This window comes from Hemicordylus capensis, chromosome 2, assembly GCF_027244095.1.
Source record: "Hemicordylus capensis ecotype Gifberg chromosome 2, rHemCap1.1.pri, whole genome shotgun sequence".
NCBI lineage: Eukaryota > Metazoa > Chordata > Lepidosauria > Squamata > Cordylidae > Hemicordylus > Hemicordylus capensis.
Window position 1 is genome coordinate 230831724 of NC_069658.1, and position 14380 is coordinate 230846103.

The 14380-nt window shown below is 46.0% G+C and overlaps 1 protein-coding gene across 1 annotated transcript; it reads right to left on the minus strand.

Annotated features, from left to right (window-relative positions):
- Nucleotides 1-5230: 5230 nt before the first annotated feature.
- On the minus strand, nucleotides 5231-13918 carry LOC128342297 (zinc finger protein 160-like). Its single transcript, XM_053289457.1, has 2 exons — nucleotides 13642-13918; nucleotides 5231-10178 (listed from the first exon to the last, which is right to left on the minus strand). The coding sequence occupies exon 2, from the start codon at nucleotides 9824-9826 to the stop codon at nucleotides 7787-7789; it is 2040 nt and encodes a 679-aa protein (XP_053145432.1). The 5' UTR covers nucleotides 9827-10178; nucleotides 13642-13918; the 3' UTR covers nucleotides 5231-7786.
- Between the last annotated feature and the right edge of the window lie 462 nt (nucleotides 13919-14380).

The following is a 14380-nucleotide window of genomic DNA, read 5'->3' on the forward strand; positions in this document are numbered from 1 at the left end:
GCACTCAACCGATCTGTGCCGCCGCTGCCTCTGCCAGACCCGCCGCTGCCTCTGGCCTCCCAGCCGGGCGGAAAATTCCACCGCCAAGAGTGCCACCCACCGCCGCCGCCTTTGGCCTCTGGGCGGGTGGAGAGTGCCACCACCGCAGCCAAGAGTGCTGCCTGCCAACCCGCCGGACCCGCAGCCGCCGCCTCTGTCCTTTTCGGCGGGCGGGCCAGACCTGCTGCCGTTTCTCCCTTCCCCTTCCCGCGGCCGTTTCTCCCCTCCCCGCGGACCCCCAACGCCTCAATGATGATGATCCGGACCCCCGCTGCCCCCTCTGCCCTCCCAGTCCCCCAGCTGCCGCCTCTGCCCTCCCCGTATCCCGTTCTTCAGCCACCTCTGCCCTCCTCAACATGGGCACCGTGTCTCTGCGGCCGTATCTTTCTCGGACGTTCTGGGCATGCGCTCTGCACATGCCCAGAATGGCCGAGAAAGACACGGGCAGACACGGGATTACACCTAAGCATTTTATTATAGAGGATTCATTCATTCATTCATTCATTCATCCATTAATTTAAATGAAAAGCATATGACCCCAAGAGCTGCTAGTGTGAATGGGAGGGGGAAGCAGGCTCCTCTTTGGGGTCCAGAGAAAAGACCCCCATGTGGGGGACCTGCTGCTGCTTCCTGGAGGAAACATGACCAGGGGAGTCTGCAGAATTCCCTCAGGAGCCTGACTGGACTCTCCTGCAGAAGCGGAAGCAGCCTTTTCACTTCCCTTGCAGGACTTTCCGTTTCTGCTTTTCCTGTTGATCTATAACTCTGTTGAGATAGGCACCAAGTGCAAAGACAAAAGGCTCCTTCAGACAGTCTGAAACCTCACCATACCTGTGAGCAACAGGGCAAAGGAAGAGGAAGTCCTGCCTCCACCGTGTCACTCATTCCCACACCCCCTTACTCTTGGGGGTCCGATGGAGCTGGTATGAAGAGGGAAAAGTCCTCTGTGATGGCAGGAAGGCCTCCGATTGTGAGGGTGGATTGACACGGTGGGGCAAAGGAGGAGGAAGTCCCGCCCTCACCTTATCATGGGTACCGGAAGTCTTCAGGGACTGAAAGAAGGTCAGTCAGTGAATAGAGCATTTGCAGGGGATGGAGTAGATCTGAGCAAGGAGGAGGAGTTCAGAATAAATGAATGGGATAGGGGAGGGTAACAGAAAGTGAAACCAAAAGTGAAAAGAACATATTCATGCAGTCCTGAGGAAACGTTTTCGAGTGTATCCTCCATTGTAGAAAGGAAATATCTAGCAAGGCAGAAGGCTGATTGCACGATTTTCTGTTTGCTCTAGTATTGCCCCTACACTTTTGAATCTAATTTTTAACTATGCTTTCCCAAGGAAATGAATCTGCTGCTACAAAGATACCATGGCACTGTCTTCCAGACGTGTTTATGAAGTCCGATAACTTACATCATAAAGCATTTTGCTTTTCCCTATTAAAATGTATGCTAGAACTAGCATTCCTGATTTCAACCATGCTATTCCCCATTGCTGTGCCCAGCCAGGGAACCACTCTCACTGAGTCTTTACGCCCAACCAACGCACAAAGTGATTTCAGCTTAAATTCCCTTCTCAAATCCCTCAACTGGGAGACTCTTTTTGCTCCTTACACTAGTCACAATTTCACTGCAGCAAAAGAAAAAGGACAATTCTTGCCTTTTTACTACTGCTACGTCACACAGAAATCACAGAAACAGATTATTCCAGCGACCTTGACTCAATCCTTCCTTTTTTTCAAAACCTGTGCTATCTTAACATGCTGTTTTTCCAAAATCCAAGCCCCTCATTGCCAAAGGATATTAATAATTATCTAGAAAGTTTTTATTAAAAACAAACGTTCTAATTAAAACATTTCTTTACAGAAAAATACAACACATAGAGGCTTTCCACACGAGCAGTGTGGACCACCAAGGTGGGTTAGGCAGTATGCAGTTGCCCACACACGAGCAACCAGCAAGCTCTGGGAGGAACCGGCAATCGGGCAGCGGGGATCGGGGGGGGGGGGCTAGCCAGCCCCCAGAAGTCCAAGAATGCCCCTGAGGCTAGGAGCTTTGTTGCAGCTGCCCAGCAGGGGTCTCCTCACGCAGTGGTGTCTCACAATCAGGTAAATGAGGTTAATGGAGCACACGCTACGCTAATCCTGTTTAAAGGGAGGGGTATTCTTGGGTATTCTGCGGCTCCTGTTGTTGCACATGACCAAGAGAAACCGGGCTAGCCTCCCTTAGCCTGGTTTCTCTTGGTCATGAGAACAGTTGGTCACCAGTTTTCACCAGAGAACAGTAGCTGCGTGTGACATATGCGGCGCGCGCGCATGGCGGCGACAGGCACAAGCGCGCCGCGACGGGCGCATGTGTGCTGGTATTTACACGACTTCCTGGCAACGATGGGGGCAGGGGCGGCAGGGAGGAACGCTGCCGCCCCCAAAACTTCAATTCTAAATACAGCGCCGGAGGGGAAAGAGCGGCGGGAGGGGTAAGTACTACCCCCCCCTTAAAGTTCGACCCTCCTCAGTGCCGGACTGCGCCGCCGTGGTTCCATGCACACCACTAATCCTGTACTTACAGACAGAGGCGCCCTTACCCCTGGAATTTGGGGCCAAAGTCCAGGGCCTCCACAGCCCCTGAGGCCCCCAAATCCCTTTCAGTCTCTCCCGGGTTGTGTGGTCCCTCGGCCGAGCATGATGATGCTTAATCTACAGGGGAAGGGGGGGGCCCTCCAAAGGCCTTTAGGTCCAGGCTCCAAAATTACCTAGGTGCCCCTCTGCTTACAGAGCAGGCGAGGGAATAAAATAAAATAATCTGTAGCAACCTATGCACTGCAAGGGTCTATCCAGGTCCTTATTCAGAGCCAATCCGATCTCAATTAAACATTCCCTCTATACTTTAAAATCACTTTCCCCTCCAATGTCCAACTGACAGTTTTGCAAAACCAAAAGTGAAACCATAAAAACAAAACGGAACCTTATACAGAGACCAGCTATCATGCAAAACATTTTTACGAGGGAGAAAGGGTTTGTACCTCATAAGAACATAAGAACAGACCTGCTGGATCAGGCCCAAGGCCCATCTAGTCCAGCATCCCGTTTCGCACAGTGGCCCACCAGATGCTGCTGGAAGCCACAGGCAGGAGTTGAGGGCATGGCCTCTCTCCTGTTGTTACTCCCCTGCAACTGGTACCCAGAGGCACCCTGCCCCCAAGGCTGGAGGTGGCCTACAGCCCTCCAACTAGTAGCCATCAATAGACCTCTTCTCCATGAAGTTATCCAAACCACTCTTAAAGCCATCCAGGTTGTTGGCTGTCACCACATCTCATGGCAGAGAATTCCACAAGTTGATTATGCATTGTGTGAAAAAGTACTTCCGTTTGCTGGTCCTAGATTTCCTGGCAATCAATTTCATGGGATGACCCCTGGTTCTAGTGTTATGGGAGAGGGAGAAGAATTTCTCTCTATCCACTTTCTCCACCCAATGCATGATTTTATAGACCTCTATCATGTCTTCCCACAGTCATCTTTTTTCTAAACTAAATAGCCCCAGGTGTTGTAGCCTTACCTCATAATAAAGGTGCTCTAGGCCCTTGATCATCTTGGTTGCCCTCTTCTGCACTTTTTCCAGTTCTACAAAGTCCTTTTTTAGATGTGGTGACCAGAATTGTACGCAGTACACCAGGTGTGGCCGCACCATAGTTTCGTATAAGGGCATTATAATATTAGCAGTTTTATTTTCAATCCCCTTCCTAATGATCCCTAGCATGGAATTGGCCTTTTTTACAGCTGCCGCACATTGAGTCAACACTTTCAATGAGCTGTCCACCACAACCCCAAGATCCCTCTCCTGGTCCGTCACCAACAGCTTGGATCCCATCAGCATATACTTGAAGTTGGGGTTTTTCATCCCAATGTGCATCACTTTACACTTGCCAACATTGAACCGCATTTGCCACTTTGTCGCCCACTCACCCAGTTTGGAGAGATCCTTTTGGAGCTCTTCACAATCCGCTTTCGATTTCACTACCCAAAAGAGTTTGGTATCATCTGCAAATTTGGCCACCTCACTGCTTACCCCTACTTCTAGATGATTTATGAATAAATTAAAAAGCACAGGTCCCAGTACAGATTCTATCCCCTTCACTTCTATCTGGCTCAGTTCTTTAGCCGCCACCCCCAAAATGCCTGGTTCAGGAACAGGTATATGCTCAGTATCCTCTGCCGTGAAGACGGACGCAAAGAACTCATTTAGCTTCTCTGCAACCTCCATATCCTCCTTAATAATCCCTTTCACTCCCTCATTGTCCAAGCAGCCTTTCCCAAGAATATGAGGAAGGGATTTGTACTTACGTTCTCTTCTCCACCAGTCTCCTTGTGATCACTGGGGCTTGTTCCAGGCTCTCCCGCACACTTCCTGCTAAACTCCTGAAAAACTCCTATGTCCTGTTCGCTATGCTCTCGGCCCTAAACCACTAATGTAGAGAGTAGTCTTCCAACTGACACAGGATATGAGTCAAAGGAATGTGGGGCCTCCCACAGCCCTAGCTGACTCCACCCCCTCCAGGCAGGGACAATCAACAAACACTGGAGTTACCTAACCCTTGCAAATTCTAACCCTTGTGGGGACAAACACCAGAGTTAGCTAACACTGGAGTTAGCTAACCCTTGCAACTCTAACCCTTGCAATTACAAACACACAGAGAGAGAGACTAGGACTTATCCCTTAAAGAGAAACCAGCCCCTGAAAATCTCCCCTCCTCCTGTTAGTTGGTTTGAAGGGGGGAAGGGCTAGATGCTTAGAAAAGCTTGCTCACCTCCCCAAGATGTGTCTGCTCTTCACAGAGTAGTCTTCCAACTGACTCATTCCTTAACAGTGAGTTCCCCCCAAATGCTACCACAGATAGGAACAAATGATTAGACTGTAGATTGAAAGATGGGACAAAGACTGAAGTGACATCCAGATGACCTTTGGGGGTTACACTTCTCTATGTTATGTTCTAAAGACAATTAGGGGACTTTTTTGTTGGGAAATAAAATAAAATTGGATTCTTTGAACCAATAGTTACAGTTTCCATCTTCTAGATTGCCATCTGGCTCCATAAGAGGGAAACCGTCTGCCATGCTAATGCGGGACTCTATTAACTGTCCTCTAGCTCTGCACGGCCCAAGAGCAAGGCAGCCCCAGGAAAATGGACACAGACACCAGTCAATGGATATGTGTCTTTATTAGATTTGATTAAACAGCAAGCTAACTCCTAATTCACATACACACACACACACACACACACACACACACACTCACCAGCCCCTACTTTAAAGGTGATCAGTCTTTAAAAAGGGGTGCTGGGAGAAGCGAGGAGGCCTCACTCTGGGTGGTGATGCTTCTCAGGGATCTTCTGGTTTCCTGCCTGACTTATAAAGGGATATTTTCACTTCGGCTGGTACATCTGTAGTCCACGTCCATCTCCATGATCACAGGATGTACTCTTATCTTTTGTTCCATTTCCAGTTCTTTCTCCTTTACAATGTCTTTGGCATTTCTCCCTGATTCTCACCGATTCTTCAAGCCTTTAGCATCTTTCCCAACATTGTTTGTGTTCGAAAGGGAGTGGGGCTGGAGCACACTTGATGTTGCTCACTCATGCATTCTTCCATACATACTGTCTGCAAGTACTACCTAAGTTTCTCAATTTGTCAAGATTACATAGCTCATGGGGTTACAAAAATGAGCTGTTACAAATTAATACATTGTTCCTCATCTCTAGATCATTATAAACTTGAAGTTCAGCCAAGTATTGAGCTGTTACAAATTAGTATATTGTTCTTATCTCTAGATCATTATAACTTGAAGTTCAGCCAAGTATTTTATGCATCACTACTACTACTACAAGGCTAGCATAATTCTACATTAACATTCCTGTGGCATTCCTGTGGGACTTTTTTGTTGGGAAATAAAATAAAATTGGATTCTTTGAACCAATAGTTACATTTTCCATCTTCTAGATTGCCATCTGGTTCCATAAGAGGGAAACTGTCTGCCATGTTATCATTCCTGTGGCACCTACCCAGTAGAGGAGGCTTAAGAGTGAGAGAGGCTCTTCTCACAAGCAGCCTTGCCCAGGTTAGGGCAGCCTAGCCGGGCCTAGTGTGCTCATGTGGAGCACCAGGATCTCTGTGGATCCCGGGGCCCTCACCCAGCCTAACCCGGCTCTTAAGCCCACCTCTTAGCCAAGGTTAAGGGAGCAAGCACTCCCTTAACACGGCTGCCTAACTCCACGGAGCCCAAGGGGACACAGAGAGGGGCGCCAAGAGCGTCCATCTGATGGGGGAATCTCCCAAGGTACTGCCATCATCACACAGTGCCTGGCGGGATACGCGGAGGTCATGAAAACAAGCCCCAGACTCTGTTGATCCATGCTGCTGGGATCACTACGGATATTCATCCACACTGCTCCCTGTAGCATGGACCATGTGGGCACACAGCTTGCACGCCACAGGGGTAAAGAGGGATCATCCAGGGAATGATCCCAGATCATCCTTCCCCCTGCCATCCCTTCCTGCCTTTCCTCCAACTGGCCTGCATACTTGTGCAGTTGTGTGAATAGCCCCATAAAGCACTAAAACAAGGAATATATAGCTATGTCAGATTAAACACAAGAGATAGCTACAGTGCATACAATCCTAGATGGGATGAGAGGTGTTTGCTCTGAATGAAATGTTTCATAAATGCCAGGTGTTAGGAAAGGTTCTGTCCTGTGTGAACTCTTTGATGTCTCTTAAAGTTTCCCTTCTGGATGAAGCTCTTTCCACATTCCAGGCAGTTAAAAGGTTTCTCACCTGGGTTGATTTCTTTATGCCTACTAAGGTATTCACTGTGACTGAAGCTCTTTCCAAACTCCAGGCATTTATATGGTTTCTCCCCTGTGTAGACTCTGTGATGGGTACTAAGGCCTGAACTTTGACTGAAGCTCTTTCCACACTCCAGACATTTATATGGTTTCTCCTGTGTGGATTTTTTGATGGGAAGTACAGGTGAAACTCGGAAAATTAGAATATCGTGCAAAAGTCCATTAATTTCAGTAATGCAAATTAAAAGGTGAAACTGATATATGAGACAGACGCATTACATGCAAAGCGAGATAAGTCAAGCCTTAATTTGTTATAATTGTGATGATCATGGCGTACAGCTCATGAAAATCCCAAATCCACAATCTCAGAAAATTAGAATATTACATGGAACCAAGAAGACAAGGATTGAAGAATAGAACAATATCGGACCTCTGAAAAGTAGAAGCATGCATATGTATTCAGTACTTGGTTTGGGCCCCTTTTGCAGCAATTACTGCCTCAATGCGGTGTGGCATGGATGCTATCAGCCTGTGGCACTGATGAGGTATTATGGAAGACCAGGATGCTTCATTAGCTGCCTTCAGCAATTCTGCATTGTTTGGTCTCATGTCTCTCATCCTTCTCTTGGCAATGCCCCATAGATTCTCTATTGGGTCAGGTCAGGGGAGTTTGCTGGCCAATCAAGCACAGTACACTGTATACTTTTCAGAGGTCCGATATTGTTCTATTCTTCAATCCTTGTCTTCTTGGTTCCATGTAATATTCTAATTTTCAGAGTTTCACCTGTAAAGGTTGACTTCCAAAAGAAACTCTTTCCACACTCCGGGCACTTAAATGGTTTCTCTCCTGTGTGGATCCTGCGATGCTTAATAAGTTCTGAGCTCTCACTGTAGCTCTTTCCATACCCCAGGCATTAAAAAGGTTTCTCCCTTGCGTGGATTGTGTTATGTTTCTTAAGGCCTGAGCTTTGACTGAAGCTCTTCCCACACTCCAGGCACTTATATGGTTTCATCCCAGTGTGGAATCTTTGATGGACAGAAAGACCTGAACTTTGACTGAAGCTCTTTCCACACTCCAGGCATTTATATGGTTTCTCCCCTGTGTGGATTCTGTGATGGCTACTAAGGCCTGAGCTTTGACTGAAGCTCTTTCCACACTCTGGGCACTTATACGGTTTCATCCCAGTGTGGAATCTTTGATGGGCAGAAAGGGTTGAGCTTTGACTGAAGCTCTTTCCACACTCTGGGCACTTATACGGTTTCATACCAGTGTGGAATCTTTGATGGGCAGAAAGGGTTGAGCTATGACTGAAGCTCTTTCCACACTCCAGGCATTTATATGGTTTCTCCCCTGTGTGCACTCTTAGATGTTTAGTAAGCTCTGATCTTTCACTGAAGCTCTTTCCACACTCCTGGCATTCAAATGGTTTTTCCCCTGTGTGGATTTTATGGTGGGTACTAAGGTGTCCACTACGACTGAAGCTCTTTCCACACTCCAGGCATTTATATGGTTTCTCCCCTGTGTGCACTCTTAAATGTTTAGTAAGGTCTCCATTCTCACGGAACTGCTTTCCACACTCCAGGCATTTAAGTGGTTTTTCCCCTGTGTGGATTCTATGATGGGTACTAAGGCCTGAACTTTGACTGAAGCTCTTGCCACACTCCAGGCATTTATATGGTTTCTCCCCTGTGTGCATTCTTTGATGGGTAGTAAGGTGATCATTACGACTAAAGCTCTTTCCACACTCCAGACATTTAAAAGGTTTTACCCCTGTGTGGATTCTTTGATGGGAAGTAAGGTCTGACTTCCAAAAGAAACTCTTTCCACACTCCAGGCATTCAAATCGTTTCTCTCCTGTGTGCATCCTGTGATGTTTAATAAGTTCTGAGCTCCCACTGTAGCTCTTTCCGCACTCCAGACATTTAAAAGGTTTTACCCCTGTGTGCATTTTTTGATGGGAAGTAAAGGATGACTTCCTAAAGAAACTCTTTCCACACTCCAGGCATTTAAATGGTTTCTCCCCTGTGTGGATTCTTTGATGGGAAGAAAGGTGGGCATTCTGGCTGAAGATCTTTCCACACAACGCACACTGATATGGTTTCCTCCTTGTGTGGATTATTTGATGGCTAGTGAGGGTGACCCTCTGAGTGAAACTTTTCCCACACTCCTGGCATTTAAATGGTTTTTCTCCTGTGTGGATTCTTTGATGGGTAGTAAGCTGAGCACTATGACTAAATCTCTTTCCACACTCCAGACATTTAAAAGGTTTCACCCCTGTGTGCATTTTTTGATGGGAAGTAAAGGTTGACTTCCAAAAGAAATTCTTTCCACACTCCAAGCATTTAAATGGTTTCTCCCCTGTGTGGATTCTTTGATGGGAAGAAAGGTAGGCATTCTGGCTGAAGCTCTTTCCACACAATGCACACTGATATGGTTTCCTCTGTGTGTGGATTATTTGATGGATAGTCAGGGAGACCTTTTGAGTGAAGCTTTTCCCACACTCCTGGCATTTAAATGGTTTTTCTCCTGTGTGTATTCTTTCATGGATAATAAGGTGCGAATTGTGCATGAAACTCTTCCCACACACCTGGCATTTATATCTTTTCTCTCTGTTGTGGATTTTTCTATGAGCAATCAAGGTTGAACTGTTCTTGAAGCTTTTATCACAAACTGAACATGTATATAGCTTCACTCCTGCATGAATTCTTTGATGGGTCCTAAGGTCTGAGCTCTGACTATAGGTCTTTCCACACTCCAAGCATTTGTGCAATGTGTGGATTTCAGGCTGTGTCTTAGCACTTGAGCTATTACTCAAGATCTTTGGCCATACAGGGCACTTTCTCCTTCTCTTTCCTTTCTTTTTTCCTGCTATAGTTGGGATGAGGTGGGGATCTCCACTCCGAGAAGCATCTGATTCACCTCTTGAAGTCTCCATTTGGTTTCTGTCCTGCATATTTGATCCTTCTCCATTCACAGCATTCTCCCGTCTGTGAGATCAGCTGTGAATTCTCATTGAAGCTCTTCCCATGCGCTATGCATGAATTTGTCTTCTCCTCCACGTGTGTTCCGCAGTGTGCATCGAGGCGTGATTTACAACTGAGTGTTTTCCCACATGCAGAAGGTGCCTTCATTCCCTTTCCATTGCAATCTTCTTGTTGGGCTAGAATTCCTTAGAAATCCACTTGGTTTGGCTCCTACCTCCTTGGCCCCTCTTGATCCCCCAAAATGCTCTCCTTCCATCTCATGGCTGGTTTTTCCCAATTACACCCTTTGTTTCCCCAGAGGATCTCCCATGTTCTGACCACCTGTTGAGATAAAGGGAGAACCCAGATTATTAGTGCAGTTGGGGACGTTAGTCCTTATTCTTGGTTTTTTTAATATGGTATCTGCTTCGGCTAGCAAAATCTCCTAAGGTGTGAGAGTGAACAAGTTTCGGATAAACTTGAGGGGGACAGAGTAGAGCCAGGAGTTGAGCAGAAGGAAACACAGGACAGCTTGCCAAATAGGTCAAATGGCACGCACCAACACCAGGTGAGCGACCCGGCATATAGGTGTCTGTATTTTATATTCTAGTATTATTATTATTTTACACAGTCAGACAGGTGTTATTGACTGGTTTGTTTTATCCAGACATCGAGTCCTTCCCAAGAACCTGGGATGCCAGAATTTTATTGTCAATTATGTTGCTGTTCTTATAGATATCGTCGCAGAATATAGGATGATGATGATGATGATGATTCGATTTCTATACTGCCCTTCCAAAAATGGCTCAGGGAATGGCACAGAGAAATAATACATAAATAAGATGGATCCCTGTACCCAAAGGGTTCACAATATAAAAAGAAACATAAGATAGACACCAGCAACAGTCACTGGAGGTACAGTGTTGGGGTGGATAGGGCCAGTTACTCTCCCCCTGCTAAATGGAGAATCACCACATTAAAAAGTGCCTCTTTGCCAAGTTAGCAGGGATTAATACCTGTATACCAATGCCAGAAGCCTATGAGCCAAGATGGGTGAGTTGGAGTACTTGGTTACTAACAAAAACATAGATATAGTGGGTGTAACAGAAACCTGGTGGGATGGTGAGAACCAGTGGGACACAATTATTCCTGATATAAACTTTATAGAAGGGACAGGGAGGGGAGGGTTGGGGGAGGAGTGGCACTGTATATCAAAGAAGGGATAGACTCCAATAAGCTAGAAAACCTAGGTGGACCACAGTCCTTCACAGAATTATGATGGGTAACATTACGAGGACTGATAGGAAATGTGTTACTAGGGACATGCTATCGCCCTCTGAATCAAAGCCCTGAGAGTGACCTGGAGTTGGAGAAACAAATAAGAGAAATGTCAAAGAGAGACAGGGCAGTAATAATGGGTGACTACCCACACACAGACTGGGTAAATTCACATTCAGGTAATGACAGAGGGTCCAGATTTCTAGACATGCTAAATGACTGTGCCTTAGGACAGTTGACTGCGGAAACAAACTTTGGATCTAATCCTGAGCCCATGACCTGGTGTGAGATATTAGAGTTGCAATACCATTGGGTAGCAGTGACCATAGTGTGATCCAATTCAGCATATATGCGAGTGGAGAATTGTCAAGTAAATCCAACACAGATGCGTTGGACTTCAGAAGAGGAAACCCCTCAAAAATGAGGGGACTGGTAAGAAGGAAATTGAAAGGGAAAGTCTGGACGGTCAAATCCCTCCAGAAAGCATGGAACTGATTTAAAACCACAATACTAGAAGCATTTGAAGAATGCAACTAGAAGAATTTGAATGTATACCAAGAAGGTAAGCAAGTGTAAAGTGGGGGGGGGGACATCAACTTCACATATATGCTGGTGGGATCTGAGCTGTCAGTGAAAGATCTTGGGGTCATGGTGGACAGCTCATTGAAAGTGTCGTCTCAGTGCAGGCTCAGACTGTCCAAGAGGGCATATTCCCAGTGCGCCTCACCCGAGGGGCACCCCTGCGCCCTAGTTCACTCAGCAGCAGTGAATACTCCCATGCTTAAGTACCCATCCTGCTCAAAATCTGGTGCCCTCCCCACATACATTCCACCACCCTCTCAGTGACCCCAGTCCGGCCCTGTCTAAGTGCACGGAAGCTGTGAAACAGGCTAATTCCATGCTCAGAATCATTAGGAAGGAGGTTGAAAATAAAAATTAAAATGTGAATATTATAATGCACTTATACAAATCTATGGTGCCTCCACATTTGGAATAATGTGTACAGCTTTGGTCACCGTATGTTAATAAGGATATTGCAGAACTGGAAAAGGTGCAGAAGAGTTAAGAAGAAGAGAAGAACAGCCCTGCTGGATCAGGCCCAAGGTCCAACTAGTCCAGCATCCTGTTTCACACAGTGGTCCACCAGATGCCACTGGAAGCCTACAGCAGGAGTTGAGGGCATGCCCTCTCTCCTGCTGTTACTCCCCTGCAACTGATTGTGAGGAACTCTAAACCAAAAACCAAAATGATCAGGGGACTGGAGCACCTTCCTTATAAGGCAAGGCTACAGCATCTGGGGCTCCTTACCCTGGAAAAGAGGCGACTAAGGGGAGACATGATCGAAGTGAATAAAATTGTGCATGGAGTGGAGAGGGTGGACAAAGGAATTTTTCTCCCTCTCTCACAACACTAGAACCAGAGGTCACCCCATGAAACCGAAGGTTGGGAATTTAGGACCAACAAGAGGAAGTACGATTTCACACAGCGCATAACTAATCTATGGAATTCTTTGCGATTTGATGTGGTGATGGACACCAGCTTGGATGGCTTTAAAAGAGGGTTAGATAGACAGATTCATGGTAGACAGGTCTATCAAGGGCTACAAGTCTGGTGGCTGTGGGCCATCTCCAGCCTCAGAGGCACAATGCCTCTCTATACCAGTTGCAGGGGAGCAACAGCAGGAGAGAGGGCATGCACATACTTCTTGCCTGTGGGCTCCCTAGAGACATCTGGTGGGCCACTGTGTGAAACAGGATGCTGGACTAGATGGGCCTTGTGCCTGATCCAGCAGGGCTGTTTTTAATGTTTTTTATTATATTTATTTATTGATAGATTTCTATACTGCCTTTCGCTAAAAACAACCCCAAGGCGGCTTACAAAAGTTAAAACACATAATAAAAATGAATTAAAAGTATTTAGCTAAAAATATAAAAACAATTCGATATTAAAATATATAACAAATTGTTATGGGGTGTCTTACAAATAACAATAGTTTATTATTATTAAATACACTTTTTAATTATCAATTAATGTGTAGCTGGATATCTTGCTCCATTCCAGGCTTGTTTTTGACCTTGTCATAATGTGGAGAGCACTTTGCTGCATCTGATGGATGACCATCTGTGCCTGACTTAGGGAAACATTTATATTGAGCAGCAGTGATATAGAAAGAAGCTGGAAGGCATCATCTCATACTGCGTGGTAGGAGGCAGTGGTAAACCCCTCCTGTATACTACCAAAGAAAACCAAAGGGGTCTGTGGGCACCAGGAGTCAACGACACACCTTTACCTTTACCGGTGAGTAACTTTGTCTGGAGGTAAAGTAGTGACTGGAGTAGCCTGTCTTATAACTGTAATATGCCTCTCTCTTTCTGATGGGGGGGGGGGGGAAACCGTCTTAGTTTAAGACCAGAGTTAAGGCTCACTCATTTTGGCCAGGAAATTGGAATTGAAGGCTGATGCCTTAACGGTCATGTCATATGATCAGTAATGGTATTGTGCAATATCACAAATTGTGCTCACTTACAACTTGCCCTCCATGCACTCACACGCTTCCTTGTTCTCTGTGGCCTGGCTCAGGATGAGGAGGATGGGGTGCCTGGCACCAGTGAAGATGCCACATGGTGTCCACGTGGGTGCATCGAAGGTACCTTTATAAGCAAGCATAATTAGTGACATTGTAAGTGGCTATTTGCCTGAAGGCCCCAAAGCTTCAGGGGAGGCTAGCCTTTGTCTGGTACAAAACAGACAAAAAACCCCAAGAACTTTCTCAACTAAGTGTGCCCCTCCTAGCCACAGCAAATCCTGTAAACCCAGTTGTAGGCCTAACTTGAGAACTTTTGATCTACACATGTTTCCCACTTTTACCTTTTTAAAAAATAAAAACGGTGAAAGACAAGCATGGCTTCCTTTGAACATGGAAGATGCACTGCTGATGGGAAGAAGAGCTTTTTAAAAGGCACAAGAGCAAAGTGCTGCTAAGCATGGGCAAAGTTCTTTGTCTCTGAAAACAAAACGATTCCACATGTATCTTGAGACTGTGGAAACTGGAGTTCCTTCTGCAACTCACCCTCAGTTGCACACTGCTTTAGAGAGGCTCCAAAAAAGAACACTCAGTCAAATAACCAATCAAATGCTGATTAATGGTAAACAAGTATTTAAAGCATTTGTTGATTTCAACTATGATAAAGAATACTGTATTTACTGGAATCCAAGACTAGGTTTCCCCCAAGTTTTTTGATGTTGGAAATTGGGAGATCGCCTTA